The 16,425-nt window shown below is 37.4% G+C and overlaps 2 protein-coding genes across 10 annotated transcripts in view; one reads left to right on the top strand and one right to left on the bottom strand.

Annotated features, from left to right (window-relative positions):
• The window catches only part of CORIN (corin, serine peptidase), a 222,881-nt gene extending 217,194 nt beyond the window's left edge, over positions 1-5,687 (top strand). For all 8 annotated transcript variants that reach the window (XM_006185960.3, XM_032496984.1, XM_032496963.1 and 5 more), the window contains one exon: positions 4,191-5,687. In XM_006185960.3, the coding sequence (XP_006186022.3) occupies positions 4,191-4,373 (183 nt within the window). In that variant the 3' untranslated portion in view covers positions 4,374-5,687. The remainder of the gene's footprint in view (positions 1-4,190) is intronic.
• A 1,316-nt stretch (positions 5,688-7,003) lies between these two features.
• ATP10D (ATPase phospholipid transporting 10D (putative)) overlaps positions 7,004-16,425 on the bottom strand; it is a 94,031-nt gene continuing 84,609 nt past the window's right edge. The window contains exons 21-23 of one of the 2 annotated variants that reach the window (XM_032496935.1): positions 15,795-15,899; positions 11,607-11,794; positions 7,004-8,538 (exon numbers count right to left, since the gene is read on the bottom strand). In XM_032496935.1, the coding sequence (XP_032352826.1) occupies positions 8,469-8,538; positions 11,607-11,794; positions 15,795-15,899 (363 nt within the window). In that variant the 3' untranslated portion in view covers positions 7,004-8,468. The remainder of the gene's footprint in view (positions 8,539-11,606; positions 11,795-15,794; positions 15,900-16,425) is intronic. The other variant, XM_032496938.1, reaches the window with a different exon arrangement.

Here is a 16,425-nt window from a genome sequence, read left to right as displayed (position 1 = left end):
TGTTTCTTTTGCCCTTAAGTGAGTCTTTCGTAGGCAGCATATTGTGAGTTCTTGTTTTTTTTCATCAATCTGCCAACTCTGTCTTTTGGTTGGAGCATTTAGTCCATTGTTCAGACGATTTAGTCCAATGGCCAGTCCATTGATAGATGTACACTTACTGCTATTATAAATCTTGTTTTCCAGGTGTTTTGTAGTTCTTCATTTCGTCTTCTTTTTGTTTTTCCATTTGTAGTATGCTTGAGTTCCTTTCTTTTTGGTTTTTGTGAATCTGTTGTATTTGATTTGTGGTTATCATGGAGTTCAAGTATGTTCATCCGTAACTATGTCTGCTTGCTTTAAACTGATAGTCATGCAAGTTCAAACACATTATAAAAGATCTACATTTGTGTATTCCCCTCCCCCATATTTTGTGATTTTAATGTCCTATTTTACAGCTTAATGCTTATCCTTTTGCTGTTAATTGTAGTTATAGTCACTTTTACAAAAAAAAATTGATTGGCCAAGTACTTGCATTCTGAAGCCAGACGGCATGGGTTCATACCTTTATTCTGCCACCTTAATGCCGGGTGATATGGAGTAGATTACTTAACCTCTCTGGTCCTTTGTCTTCTTGATCTATAAAGTAAGAGAAATAATGATACTGCCACGAGGGATGATTGTGAGAAAAATTCGTATCTCAACATAGTAAAAGCCATTTATGACAAACCCACAGCTAACACTCAATGGTGAAAAGCTAAAAGCCTTTCTGCTAGACTCAGAATCAAGACAAGGATGCTCACTCTCACTCCTACTCAACACAGCATTGGAAGTCCTGTTCACAGAAATCAGACAAGAAATAAATGGCATCCAACTTGGAAGGGAATAGGTAAAACTATAACTATTTGCAGATGATATGATACTCTATGTAGAGAATCCTAAAGTCTCCACTCAGAAACTGTTAGAATAAATGAATTCACCAAGGTAGCAGGATACAAGATTAACATATAAAAATATGTTGCATTTCTTTACACTAACAATGAAATATCGGAAAGAGAAGGTTAAAAAAAAATCCCATTTAAAATTTTGTCAAAAAATACCTAGGAATAAATTTAACCTATGAGGTGAAAGACCTTTAGGCTGAAAACTACAGGGAAACTGAAGATGATTTAAAGACATGGAAAGCTATCCCATGCTCTTGCATAGGAAGAATTAATATTGTTAAAATGACCATACTACCCAAAGCAATCTACAGATTTAATGTGATCCCTATCAAAAAGCCAGGATATTTTTCAAAGAACTAGAACAAATATTCCTAAAATTTATGTGAAACCACAAAAAACCCAGAATTATCAAAGCAATACTGAAGAAAAATAATGAAACTGGAAGCACAACCCTCCCAGACTTCTGACTAGACTACAAAGCTACTGTAATCAAAACAGCATGGTACTGGCACAAAAACAGATATACAGATCAATGGAATAGAATAGCCCAGAAATAAGCCCACACACCCACAATCAATGACAAAGGAGGTAAGAATATACAATGGAGAAAAGACAGTGTCTTCAACAAGTGGTGCTGGGAAAGCTGGACACGTAAATCAATGAAATTGGAACACTCCTTCACACTATATAAAAATAAACTCAAAATATTTTAAAGATCTAAATACAAAACACAATACCATAAAACTCCTAGACGAGAACATAGGCAAAACATCCTCAGACATAAATTGTAGCAATATGTTTTCTTAGCACAATCTCCTAAAGCAAAATAAATAAAAGCAAAAATAAGCAAATGAGACCTAATCAAACTTAAAAGCTTTTGCACAGCAAAGGAAACCATCAATAAAACGAAGACAACCTACATAGTGGGAAAAAATATTTGCAAATGATGTGATCGACAAGGATTAATATCTAAAATACATAAACAGCATATATAACTCAGTATCAAAAAAACAAACAAAAAATGGTGAGAAGACTTAAATAGATGGGTCTCCAAAGACAATATAGAGGTGGCCAACAGACACATGAAAAGATGCTCAACATTGCTAATTATTAGAGGAATACAAATCAAAACTACAATGAGGTAACACCTCGTACCAGTCAGAATGGCCATCATCAAAACATCTGGAAATAATAAATGCTAGAAAATAAATTAGGAGGAGTGGGAACTCTCCTAAACTGTTGGTAGGAATGTAAATTGGTGCAGCCACCATGGAGAACAGTAAGGAGGTTCCTTAGAAAACTAAAAATAGAGCTACCATATGATCCAGCAATCCCAGTCCTGGCCATATATCTGGAAAAGATGAAAACTCTTATTTGAAAAGATAAATGTGCCTCGATGTTCACAGCAGCACAATTTACAATAGCCAAGACATGGAAATAACCCAAATGTCCACCAACAGGCAACTGGTTTAAGAAGATGTCATATACACATGTATGTGTGTATGTGTGTGTATATATATATGCATACACACATACAGTGGAATACTACTCTGCCATAAAAAAGAATGGAATGTTGCCGTTTGTAGCCACATAAATGGACCTAGAGAATATTATACTTAGTGAAGTCAGACAGAGAAAGACAAATATATCACTTACATGTGGAATCTAAAACATAATACAAATGAACCTATATAAAAAACAAGGAAGAGACTCAGACATAGAAAACAAATTTATGGTTACCGAGTGGAAATGGAGGCAGGGAGGGATAATTTAGGAGTATGGGATTAAGAGATACAAACTACTATACATGAAATTGCTATGAAACAAAGGTTCACTGTATATTATAGGGAACTACATTCAATATCTTATAATGGAAAATAATCTGAAAGAAGTGTGTATAACAATCACTTTGCTGTACACCTGAAACTAACACAATACTGTAAATCAACTTTGCTTCAGTAAAAAAGATCACCACTTCTACAAAGCATACAGCACGATCAGAAAGTCAATGTTGCTTTAATAGCAGTTGTATTCACTAACATTTCTAAGAAAAAAGACAGCCTAGTAGTTACAGAGTTGGAGTCATGTGCCAGAGTGCCTGGGCTTTACTCCCAGCTCTGCTAATGAACAAGATATAAAAAGAACCGTGCTTCAGTTTCATTATCTCCAAAATGGATATAACAATAATAATGAAAATGTAAACAATTATATAATAATATATAAATAATAATAATACAATTATTATTAACCTGTGGGGATTTCATGAGGATTAAATGAGCTAATATAGGGAAAGTGTTTAGAAGAGCATCAATGAACATGATTACTATTTTTCTCCAACATTACTAAGTGGGAAGACTATGGATATTCTTCCAAGTTTGAAATTCTTGCAGGGCAAGGAGTATTTGTAAATTTCTGCCATGAGTTCACATACTTACCTCCTTGTTTTCTAGAATATCAATCCTTCTCTTTGGAGGCCATGAAGAATATACCACTCTAACTTATTCTCATCTTTCCAGATATAGCACATATTAGCATTTTTAAAGCCATAGTGTCTTACTGTTAATTATATGTGGGCAAAAAAACTGAATAAATCTCAATTGCAACACCTAAACTTAAATACCAAGAATGAAAAATCTCTATGCACGTGAAATAAAATGTGTTATAATAATATAGTTTACTGTAATTAATTGTTATGTAGCAGTTTCTTTTCAAGCATGCTATTTGAAAAAGTCCTAAAAACTGTTAAGAAATGTGTAAGTGGCCCCTGAGTGTTTTCCTTGATGCATTCATTCGCATAGCAAAAATCTTCCAAGTAGTGAGTTGTTTTAGAATTTTTTTTTGTGAGAAAACAGTCCTTGAATGTTTCATTTTGAGTACGTTCTAAATTCATAAAATGGATTAAAATTAAAGAATGAGCTCAACTGTGAGAGGATCAGCTCTGATACAGTAAATTTAAAAAAAAAAGTTCATGACATTTTTTGAATAAGTGCAGGAAATAACAAAAAGTCCTCTGATATCATAGAGAAAAAAATACAGAACTTCTCCAAGTTGTTCCTCCTCTTTTAAAGCTCAGGGTTTACAATGTTCATTGGGAAGTTCGGTTTATGTCGTGGGAAGCGTGCTCCCTCACAGGCTGACAGTGAAAACTTTGTTGAAATTCTCCAAGACGTTGGTTAATCCGGGTTTGGATTTATTTTATCCCTAGGATAGCTTGTACCCTAGGAGGACTCTGAAATACTGGTGACTCACGTCTACTGCTCTTCTTTACAGGGAGACAGTGGCGGGCCTCTTGTTTGTGAGCGGCCTGGAGGACAGTGGACATTATTTGGCTTAACTTCATGGGGCTCCGTCTGCTTTTCCAAAGTCCTGGGGCCCGGAGTTTACAGCAATGTGACATACTTTGTCAAATGGATTGAAAGACAAATATATATCCATACCTTTCTCCTAAACTAATTCCAAAGATGATCAGAGACTTTTGCCAGCGACATTCAAAGAAAACCGTGCAGAACTTCCTCCTTTGCAGAGAGGTATACAGAAGCACTTTTTCATGGACCGGGATGCTTAACAGTGTGCTGCAAATGTTCATGTCTTCTTGGTCTAGTTTTATTCAGCTTTTTAAAAACATTCTATTTTTCTCCTACTTTAAGTTCAATGAGAGTCTTTAAAAAACAAAGCAAAAGTTTGTTCTTTTGCCAGGCAGGCTTAACCTTGACTGTAACATGGAATGATCAACTCTGGAAAGAGAATAATTCAAGCGCTAGCCCAACAGGTTAGAGAAAGTTCCGTTTTGTCTGGTCACAGAAAGGACACTGAGATCCAAGCTGACTCATCTTTGCCAGCTTTTGTTTCTCAAGCAGAGTAGCGTAGTGGCAAATTTCAGTATTAACTTTGGTGACTTGCTTTTGATTTATTAGAAGCCAAGATAATTTACATGCTTAAGTTATTTTCTATTTCTCTTCTAAAGTTTGCATAATTCTGAGCACTTACGAAAGACAGCAGAAATTACAAGACAGACTGAGCAGAAAGCTTGTTTGATATCAATATTAGCACTTGGTATCACAGGACTGCCCATTCTGAATTTAATCAAGGTTGTAATTTTATAGAAAAGTTTCCATGGAACCTTCCTGGCTGAGGTTTGTTCACTGTGTATCAGTTGCCAACTGAGCTTTCAACAACTGGAAAAATATATGTGGGAAGTATTTCATTCTGCTATGGGATAATGAAGTTGAAATTAAATTTTACCAAAGGCAAACTCGCTTTAGAGTGAAGAGATGCAATTTTTTAAAAAAAGAAAATAAAATTGTACCCCATACCTAATTAATTATTTCCCAGTTTTCCTGTGTTCATCCATACCAATAAAAAGCACAGTAAGACTTTGCATGAAGGAAAATATTTTGCAATTTTCCTCAAAAGATGTTTAACATCTGGTGTTGCCATTTTTCCCCATTGATAATTAAAACAAAAATTTAAAGATGCTTTTAAGCACTAGGCCACTTTATGAACATCAATTTCTGAAGTAATTAGTCAAAGAATTTTTCTCCACTAAAAAGTTTCAAAACACAAATCTTCACATGCATCTAATTTAATGAGTCAGGCATCCCTTTTGCAACATCCTAATGCCTTTTGAATGAATAGGATTCCGTACTAACCTTCACCAGCAACCTGGGTGGACTCAGCATTCCACAGAGGTCACCTGCAATTTTATACACGTCTTTTGGTACTTTTCTACCTGTGTGTATATGCGACATTTGAAAAGTTGTCTTGACACTTCCACATTATTCATCTCTTGTTCTGTAGTTTGTGTAAACCTGTTGAGAATGTAAAATCCAGCAACTGAATTGTGGTCACAACTATATGAGAACATATGTCAGTTTTGTTATCAGTACATAATCTAACAAATTATGCTCATGTTCAGTGAAATGTACGTATTATACTTATTTTAAATAACCTTTAATACAAATAAAATGGTATACTTTTTTTTTAATGGATATGAAACATGGATAGCAAACCCCAGAAAATTGTGTCTCCCATTATAATAGCTGGCACCCAGTTCCCCACCAATCAAAATTTACTTACCTGTCTCACTCTCACAGGAAGGAACATGCTTTTATTTTAGATGACTGATGGCTCTTTGATTAGTCTGAAATGAGGTTGCTAATAGTCTCAAATCAGCCACTGAGTGTCCAAGGAAAACTTCAGTTCTGGCAAAAGTGCAAGGATCTTTAATGTCTAGAGCACATTTTGGGAATCTGACCCAATTCTTTTATAAAGTTTTTGGAGTAAAATTGTATTGCAAAATGTATACTGTTAATTAATTTTTCCTGGCTTCTAAAAGCAATAATGTAATGCTTAGTCCCCACCTCCCCAAATTTGGTGAAATGCACTGAACACCCAAATGCAACAGGTCACATCAGCTTGGGTGACTTTGTATAAAAGTTACTCATTTGTAAATGAGACCCTTTAAAAGGCTTCATACAGATCCAAAATCACTTTCTCCTGAGGACCAGATTTATTTCAGAGTCCAGAATTTTTTTAAATCTTGAAAACCTAGTATTAAAAAGTTCAGCACCCTGTAATAAAATGTTATTAATATTTTTGTGGCAAAAATATACAAATAATTACATTAAATAAATAAATAGCCTTACGTCTATTTAAGACATTGAATTTGTACCTAATTTATGAAAACTTCAGTTTTCAGAGTTCTTGGGATTGTGGGATTGTGGAAAATGGATTATGGACTCACGGAAACTCAAGAATTTACTCACGTGTATAGATACTTTGGATCTTGGAAATTGCCCTTTTTTCTTAGTCTTTTGGACTCATTCTTTTTATCCTTAGATTCTAATTCCTTGTTGTATTTTTTACAAGTGAATATATCTCTAAATTTTTATTCATCAGAAGATGATCTCAGGGAATGAATGCCAGCTGCTATGAAGATAACAGACGATATGACAACACTGATTTTTCCATATAAGAGAAGATCAAAACAGTATTCTGGTAAAAGGTGTACTTTAGGATTTTCCATCTAAGTTCTGGTACCAATTACTGTTGGATTCAGTGAGTATATACAGAAGTGAAGACAGTTTTTGTATATGTTATTTATTAAACAGTTTACTTTAAAAAAAAATCATAAGAAAGCAGAAAGCTACCTCAATTAGCCATGGAGGATTTTCAACGTTCTATAAATCTGTTTGTGTAAAAGACCATTTGCAATAATATTATAAGGCTACAAAAAATATCAGACCAGCATAGTAGGCAACAGGTATAAGATTAAGCCCTGAGAATAATAGTTGAATAGTCATTAAGAAGACCTTCATATAGACATGGAACATTAGCATGGAGATTTCATGAAGGAAATTCTGGGTGGCTGACAATTTTCAGATGAATAGATACAGAATTTTAAAAGAACTCAACAAGAATACATGATATTATAATAACACCTGTCAGTTTGGGTAGAAACTAGTTTCTTTGTTCCAACTAAAGCCAGCATATATGATTTGCAACAGTAAGTAACTTGATTTAGACATACCTGTCCTGAAATGTATCAAAAAAACAAAATTTTCTAATAATCTCATGGAATCCTTTTGAGGACCACCAGTATTAGTCTCAGTTTATAGTATCTCATTTTTAGAGTTTGCAACACAAGAAAAATTATAGGGTATTGTAAAGACAATAAACGCTCAAAAGGTCTCTTGTAGGCTGTTTTGAAATTGATGGTCTCATTTTGATCAGGCTATTGTCAGTTTCAGAATACAGGAAATTCCCAAATGGGCTCTAGACTTAGCTGATTCTGTCTTCCTTACCTACGGCCTGTTTCCGCATTGACATTACTGGCACAGAAGCAGACCTCATGTAAAGTCTTCTTTTGACTGGAAGCAGAGAGAACACATCTCCATGGAACCCTGGCATTGCTGCTGCCCCTCCCCAGTAAAGGCTCCACCTCAGGAGAACACTGAAATAGGCAGAGAGTAAAATAAATATATGCTCAAATGAATTCCCTAGAGAATGTCTGCATTTCTAAGACAATTAAAATGCTTTCACAAAATCCAAAAAGTTTCATAAAAGCATTTGATTCTGAATTAAATATTTCATTTCTATAAACTCTGTCCAGGTCAAATTCAGCTCTTTCACAGATGTATCTACAAACATACAGCAAAGGTCATCACATTGGCATTTGCAAGTCCAGTAAAATGTTCTTGTCCCTTAAGGAAAAATCCGAGTCATTCTTTCTAGGTAGAGAAACCTCTTCAAAATCCCTCTTCCAAACTTGAACGAATACTTGCAACTCAAGGAGGGTAACCTGATTTTTTAATCCTTTGAGGGTCCAGCCATCCCTGAGGCCTTAGTTTCAGATGAGTTTCATGTACAGATGAGTTTCCTTGTTTATCCGCACAAGAAGTTGCTGACGTCATTGCAAAGGCAGCAGAACGATCAGAGATGGGTATTCGCTCTGAATTGCAGGTGAGTGGTCAGCATACTTAGATGTCACCTGACTCATCTTTCCAGCCCCTCACCACTTCTTGAGACCTTCCATCCTCTCCTCTGCAGTCAGTCAAAACGCTTAGCCCTCAGAATTGGAGATGGAAACAGGGATCCCTGAAGAACTCTGTATGTAAGCCTAGGTTACAAAAAGCATCACAGAATTACATTCACCTCAAATGCACTATGGGACACAAGAAATACTCGCCAATCAGAAAAAGTAAGAGGGTCTGGTGGCCCTTGCTGAAGTAAAGGAGGAAGACAAGTGAACTATAAAATGGAGATAATAATAATATTAAATATTTGTAAAGCACTTAGGTTCCCTATTGTCAAATAAATAATGAAATAAAGAAAATCTGTAAAAGTCGAGATACAATAGTGCTACATCACAGGCTTAATGTTAAGTTAAATGAGATAGTAACGTACAAAGCAGGCAGAGTGTTGGCACGTAATATATGTATGTATTTTTAAATGCTAGCTATTGGTTTCCTATAGCTATGGGAACAAATTACTAAAAACTTGTCCCTTTCTGGCCAAAGTGGCAGTAATTATGCCACTATAGCATTCTCAAAAACCTTGTGAGTCTCCAATGTATGTCATGGGGATTTTTACCATTAGATAAGAGGGTCCTCCACAGATCTTTCCTGTGTAATCCCACCTTCTTTCTTGGTGGCTGCTGAGGTGGCTGAGGGGACTCACGAGTCACACACCTCATCTCTTCAGCGCCAGCAAAAGGCTGTCCAGCCACACTCCTGGCCTTCTCTCTAGGGCATACTCCCAAACAGTCAGTCTCCTGATTTTAGTACCTTTTGAAATCTAGATAGGCTGAGAATTTCCTAAATCTAGTTCTGTTGGACTTAAAAGTACTTCCCTCCATTTCTTTTCTCTCACATTTTACTATAAGCAGCAAGAAGAAACCAGGCCAAACCTTTGCTGCTTTGCTTAGAAAACTCCTCAGCTAAATATCCAAAGTCATCATTTACAAATTCTGCTTTCTACATAATGGTAGAGCACAATTCAGCTACGTTTTCTGCCACTATATTGCAAAAATCCCCTATCCTCAAATTTCCAATAACATGTTCCTCATTTCCTTCTGAGATCTCACTAGCAGTACCTTTAACATTCATATTTCTAGCAACATTCAATTTATGACTGTTCATGTATTTTCTAAGATGATATGCTATGGCTTTCTCTACCCATCTTCCTACTTTCTTCTGAATTCTCACCAGCAGGCACTTTAACGTCCGTATTTCTACCTACAGTCTGTTTAAGGGAGTCTAGTAGTTTTCTACTATGTGCCTCAAAATTCTTCCAGCCTCTGCCCATTATCTAATTTCAAAGCCACTTTCACATTTTTAGGTATTTGTTACAGCAGCACCCGCCTTCCTCATACCAAAATCTGTATTAGTTTCTGATGGCTGCTGTAATAAATTACCATAAAGCTGGTGGCTTAAAACAACAAAACCTTTTTCTCTCCCAGTTCTGAAATTGGTTTTACTGAAACAAAATCAAGGTGTTGGAAAGGCCGTGCTCCCTCTGGAGGCTCTAGGGGAGAACTCATTCCTTGTCTCTTCTGGTTTCTGGTGGCTGCTGGCATTCCTCCCATTGTTACCAAGGGATCTCTGTTACCCTGGTCAAAGTGCTTTCTCCTCTTCTGCGTCAAATCTCCCCCTGCCCCTCTCTTACAAGGATACTTGTGATGGCAGATAATCCAGCATAATCTCCCCATCCCAAGATCCTTAACTTAACCACATCTGCAAATTTCTTTTTTGCTACATAAAGAAACAAAGGTTCCAGAGATTAGGACATGCATATAGTTTAGGGGGTTATTTTTTCAGCTTACCAGAACAATATTAGATAGAATTATACTGTTAATGCTCTTAAAGAAATTTTTTCAGGTTATAACTTTAAAGTAATTGTTTCTTCATAAATTCTACAAATTCATCTTGTCAGTTTTTAATCTGAAAGCTGGTAATAACAGCACCACAGAAGCATCTCAGTTTAACCATGATATTATTATGTAAATAACTGGAATCACAGAATGAGTCTGGTGGGTTTCTCTTATGCATTTCTAGAAGGGATATCTGTCAGCAATAAAGGGTTTGTGCCCATCATGTCTTATGATGGTGTTACAGACTGGGGTTGGCAAACTTTTGTCCAGTGGTCCAGACAATATTTCAGGCTTTGTGAGCTAGGTAGTCTCTGTTGGAACTATTCAACTTTGCTGTTGTAGTGCAAAAGCAGTCATAGATAATACTTAAATTAATGAGGATGCCTATGTGCCAATACGCTTTATTTACAAAAACAGGCAATGGGCCAGGTTTGACCTGTGAGCCAATATGTCAAGCCTGTTAGAGAATAATATGAAATCACCATTTTGATGCTCATATCATGTTTAAGAAGGTAGAACAACTATTTGCTATCACGCTTTCAACTAAACAGATAAATATTATAAAACTTAAGGGGGAGGAGCTCTAAAGAATTTGAAGAATCTATAGATTAAAAACCCACGCATACTTCTTAGCCATTTCCATCCCATATAAGAAACTGAGTTAAATGAAAGTGGCAATGATAATTGAAATCAGAGAAAGGAGGTAAGTTTTCAATGTTTAGAGACTGTGCTAAAGATTGCTACATGTCCCCCAGGACCCATTCTCCCCTTCTTCCTTTTAGAAACCCCCAGATTTTAGCCACTCGGCATCTACACACCAAGGTTCTAGTTGATGGGATATGAGCAAGGATGTGTGCCACGTCTGGGTCATGCCAATGCAGGAAAGAAAAAAAAGCCAGGAGGAAAGCTGGAAAACTGTATGCCCTCCATCTTTTCTGCAAGGATGCAGGGATGTGGATGTGCTGGTGGTGAGTCATCTTCAGTCATGCAAATGAGGGCAACACCCTTGGGAGATGGCAGAACAGAAAGGACAGGAAAGGATCTAAGTCCTTGGATAACTTTGTGAAACAAAGCTGCCCTAACCCTGTGGACTGTCAACCAGATTAGAATCTTCCTCGAGCGAGAAATAAATCTTTTCATCTGCTTAAGCCACTTTTGTTCTCTGGTGAAAGCGTTAAAACCAGTATTTTAACTAGTACACAGACTGACTTCTCCACACTCATCAGGATGGTCTAACAGCCATTGTTAGCAGTTGCTTGAAGGATTCTAAGCCTACGATGTCATGGACTCTCTTGATGGTAAAACAAATACCATACCTGGGCAGAAGAGCAGCACAGGTGGTGAGAACACAGACTAAGTAGAACACTGGATCCAGCATGTGCTCCTGCATGATCCAGTAGGGGTTGGATGGTGGGTTGCAAGTTACACACATGGCTCCAAAAGCCAAGGCAAATAAAAAATAAGACAAGATGCTCCCAACAATGACCAGCCCGTGGATCCAAGTCTGCAAGACAAGAAGAGCAGGGGAGATGAACATGCTTTCTCTGATAGGATTTTGCAGTCAGGCAAAATCTGCTGTGTTGAAGAGACAATACATCTAAGCAGTAGGTAAATGGTATAACAAACCTTAGTGAACCAAACAAAATATTGAAGAGAGAAGGCAAAAGCATCTTTCGTAAATAGCTCATATCACTGTTTAAATTCTATAAAGCTTAAGTTAAAAGCCAAGAAGTAATTCTGATGACTTGTTTATTTTGTATTGTCCATGCACCATGATGCGTTTGGATTCTTTCTGTATTTTTCCATATAGTCACTCACTTGTCTGTGTCTTCATTAATCCAGTGAACCTCAGACTTGATCCACTTAAGTAGGTGGTAGACACTACTGTTGCGCACCAATATTCTCATTCTCTTTGCCCAATAAGCATTCAAGAGGATTGCACTTCTCTACCGCCTTGAAGTTAAGCATGGCCACATGTCCTGCTTTGACCAATGAAAGGTAATGGGAAGCTGGCAAAAGCTTCAAGCTGGAAGTATGGAAGAATGGGTATGCAATTTTCCATACTGTCCCTTTTTTTCCATGTCAACCAATAAGTTCTTCTTGGGGATAATTCCAGATGGTAGAGCTACAAGACACCTGGGGTCACTGAGCCAACCCTCAGAGGACAACTGCTCTAGAGATATCTGGAACCCTGGTAAGTTTACATGAGCAAGAAATAAAGCTCTGTGTGTCACACTATACACTGTCCACCTTCATATCTACGTGTAGCTTGCATTATTATTTTTCTTAATATTTTTCTGTCAACTGGTTTACTATTTAAGTTAGAGACTTTATTTAGAAAGAAAAGCAGATTACTCCTTTAAATGTAATATCAGCATTACCTGTCAAAACAGTGCTGAGTCTGGGGTCTGATCCGCCTTTGTTACAAAGGTAAATTAGCAAGAGTTACTGCGATAAAACACAATACCCCAAACAGATTATTTCTTTGACACAATCCAAAGTACAAAAGAGAATTACCTAATGCGGCAGTCAGTGTAGTTTAGTGAAGTGTACAGTACCACCTACAACCACTGTATATACCACGGTGGTATATATTCCTCTTTTGGGGGAAGCACTGCTTTTATTAATCTTTTTGATTTTCTAGGGCCATAATTTTTACACAAGGTCCAATTTTGTCCATTTTCCTCTCAACCTTGCAAAGTATTTCCCCAGGGCAGATACCTTCACAAGAGTCACAAAGACTGCTCATTTTGTAAACATGCGTAAAATGCTCAGAAAATGTTGCTAAATCCACAATTAAGATTATTATGTCTCTAAAACAATGATTTCTTAATTTTTTTCTTTCTCAAATGTTCTTCCCGCTGAGCCCTATTGCCTGATTTTTTTTTTCCTTTAAGATGTGCTTTTGGCAAGTGAGATGTGACTTGATAAAGTTGACATGTTTAGGTGAATTGATACAGTTAGAGTCAAGAGACACAAAACTGACAGGGAGGTAGGGGAGGTGGCAATGGGATGGTGGGCAAAAGTGTGAAGGGAAACAAATTCACATCTTCAGAATAGCTGACTCATACTGACAGTGGATCTTCAGAGGCCATGAGCTCTAGCCTCCCCTGGCGTGAGGAACAGTTCTTCAATGATTCATCCTTTACAGAGCAGTCACTGTTCTTGGCACCTTGCTTTCACTCCCCTTCTCATGGTGAGGACACCCAGCATCACGTGCAGTCTTGGCGAAATATTCCTCCTCTTACCAAAGCCTATGACTGGAGCTAAGGAAATAGAATTCTGTCACCAGGGACTGAACCTGGAGCACAATGAACAAGGCAAGAGCAGAAGGAAACGACTGGGGCCAATTCAGGCCAGAGTACCATCCTGACAAGCCTTCCCTTAGGCTCTGTTCCCTGGAGCAACAGAGCAACTCTGGAGCCTCAGGATGGGTTTTTTGTTTGTCTGACCACAATTTTTCTGTACACACACATATATATATATATATATATTTTAATTGAAGTATAGTCAGTTACAATGCGTTTATTTCTGGGGTACAGCATAACATCCCAGTCATGCATATATATATGTATATGTGTGTGTGTGTGTGTGTGTGTGTACACACGTTTGTTTTCATATTCTTTTTCATCAAAGGTTATTATAAGATATTGAATATGGTTCCCTGTGCTATACAGAAGAAATGATTCTTCAATACATTTTAATAACTTTTCTACTTTAGCCAAAATAGATTGCTGTTGCTCATAACCACTGAATCCAACCAGACACTTAGAGTCTTCGGACATTAATCAATGTCCGAACTTAAGCCATGTCACTTTAGTATCTATAAAATGAAATTAACTAGATACTAAAACAACCCCAAATATTTCAGTTCTAGAATTCCCTTTACTCTTCCCATCAGATATTTGCAGGTAATAACCTTTTACTACACTTTAGGTTTGTCATGTTTGGTTATAGCAGGTTATAAACAAAGCGAGTGATATCAAAAATAGTCAGCCCTACTTAAGTTTTAAAATAATCTCATAATACAACCTCATATAACATTTGAAACTATAGCCTCATTCATTCAGCTACTTCCTGTTTGAAATACATCACCATCAAGATGTTAAATATATCCTCAACTAGTTAGTCATTTAATCATTCATTTATTCATTCAAATATTTTCTGAGCACCTACTGTGTGCCAGTCTTGTCCTAGATACTGGTATACAGTGGTGAACAAAATAAACATGAACCCTGTCCCCAAAGAGATTATAGTCTAATGTAGAAGAGAAACATGAACAAAATAATCACATAATTAAATAAATAAGTATTTATTATCAGGACTATGAATGAAAAGAGGATGAAAAAAACAGATGGTGAGGGAAAGGCTCTTGGAGGAAGAAGCATTTTTGCTGAAACCTAAAATAGCATTTGAGCTGGGTGAAGTGCAGGATCCAAAAGGGAACTAAGAATAATACCATCAGAAGATAGGGTCAATGCTAAGGCCCCAATGTGGTAATGAGCTCACTGAAGCTGAAAAACCGAAGCAGGGGCAGTGTGTTTCCAGCCGAGGAGTAACTGGAAATGAGAGAGAAGAGGAGGCAACACTGCACAAAGCCTTACAGGCCATCTGAGGGCTTTTAGATTTTATTCCAAGTCCAATGGAAAGCCACTGAAGGGTTTATATAAATCATATAATATGACTTATATATTTCAAAAGGATGGTTCTGGCTGTTCTGTAGCGAAGGACTGGAGGAGTCAAGGGCACAGGTGAGAACACAAAGAAGGCTGTCGCAATGGCTCAGGAACAGATGACAGTGGCTTTGACGACAGTAGAGACAGTGACAATGGAAGTGAGCGAGCAGCATAAATAATCCCAGAGGCAGTTAACTCTCCAGACAGGGGTGGGGTGTTCTTCATCTGCAAAGGAAGGTTTGCAATAAAGCTCTCTGTATCTGAATCCTACGTATTAGCTTTGCTGCAGAGCTACCTTGCAATCATGTGGATGAAAATACTTAACTTTATCATTAAATCAGCAACGAAGCTCAAAAAGATCTAGACTTAAATGAATGGTAAACATTCTGGAAGGAGAAAAAGATACATCTTTAGGTCTTATGAGAAAAGCATAAAATCATCACTTAACAAAAGTCAGTATACCAGGATTATGGCGTGACACCTGTTTTTGTTTTAGTTGAAAGGCATCAGCTTGGTCTTGAGGAATGCTGGCCACAGAAAGGTGATTGTTTTTCCAGCCTGACTCACCTCCATGAACCACCCACAGCATGGATACCACCAAGGGGAGCAGGCAGGTGTTTCTCCACTTTCCCCGGCTGCACGTCAGCCTCAGCCTAACGGCACTCAGCGACCAACAAGAGTGGCCGTGAATCCCCCTCCTTCCACGTGGTCATCGCTCTTCTCATTACCACGTGTCTTCTAGGCATGAAAGGCTTAGCAGGGTCATGGCTAACAGGCATTTCCCCACGGATAGTTTCAGGCTCCTTCAGAGGCAGGAAAACCACTCACCAGATTCTTGCTTTCAATGACCAGATGGAGCAGAATGATGAACAGAGCAGCTGTGTTCAGTGGATTTCCGAATGTAAAGATGTCAATGTCTGAGCCACGGTAGGCCTGCAAAGAGGGGATGAGGGCTGGTGACTCTGAGGGACTGTGTATACTTCATTACTTGTCATTACGTGTCATTACTTCACTCCATGGCTCAACTGAGGATTCAGTCCCTTCTTCAGTGTTCCTGGTAACTGGTCATTTAGGATAACCTTGAACGTTTTCAGAAAAGAGACCGACTCTCTCCCAGACAGGCCATCTAATCTTTGAACTTTTCAGTTGGAATTCCTTTTTATTCTGAATCATAATGTATTTTCCTTGAAACTGTTACTTATGCTTCTAGCTCTTTTGTGGTACAGAGAAATATCAAATATGTCTCACTTAACAGAGTTGCAAACTAAGGCTAACTTGAGTTTATATCTCTGTTGAGTAAATATCCACCCCTCTCATATGTGTATGTCTTCAAGTCCTTAAAGTAGTCCTCGAATGACACAGTTTTCTGATCTTTTATAATTCTTATCCTTGTCTTCGGAGTACACTTCAGATAGCCATTCCTCTTGAAATGCAGCATACCTAAAATATTCTAACTGGG

This window comes from Camelus ferus, chromosome 2, assembly GCF_009834535.1.
Source record: "Camelus ferus isolate YT-003-E chromosome 2, BCGSAC_Cfer_1.0, whole genome shotgun sequence".
NCBI lineage: Eukaryota > Metazoa > Chordata > Mammalia > Artiodactyla > Camelidae > Camelus > Camelus ferus.
The sequence above is the reverse complement of the archived record's forward strand: the minus strand, read 5'-3'. Positions and strand labels throughout refer to the sequence as shown.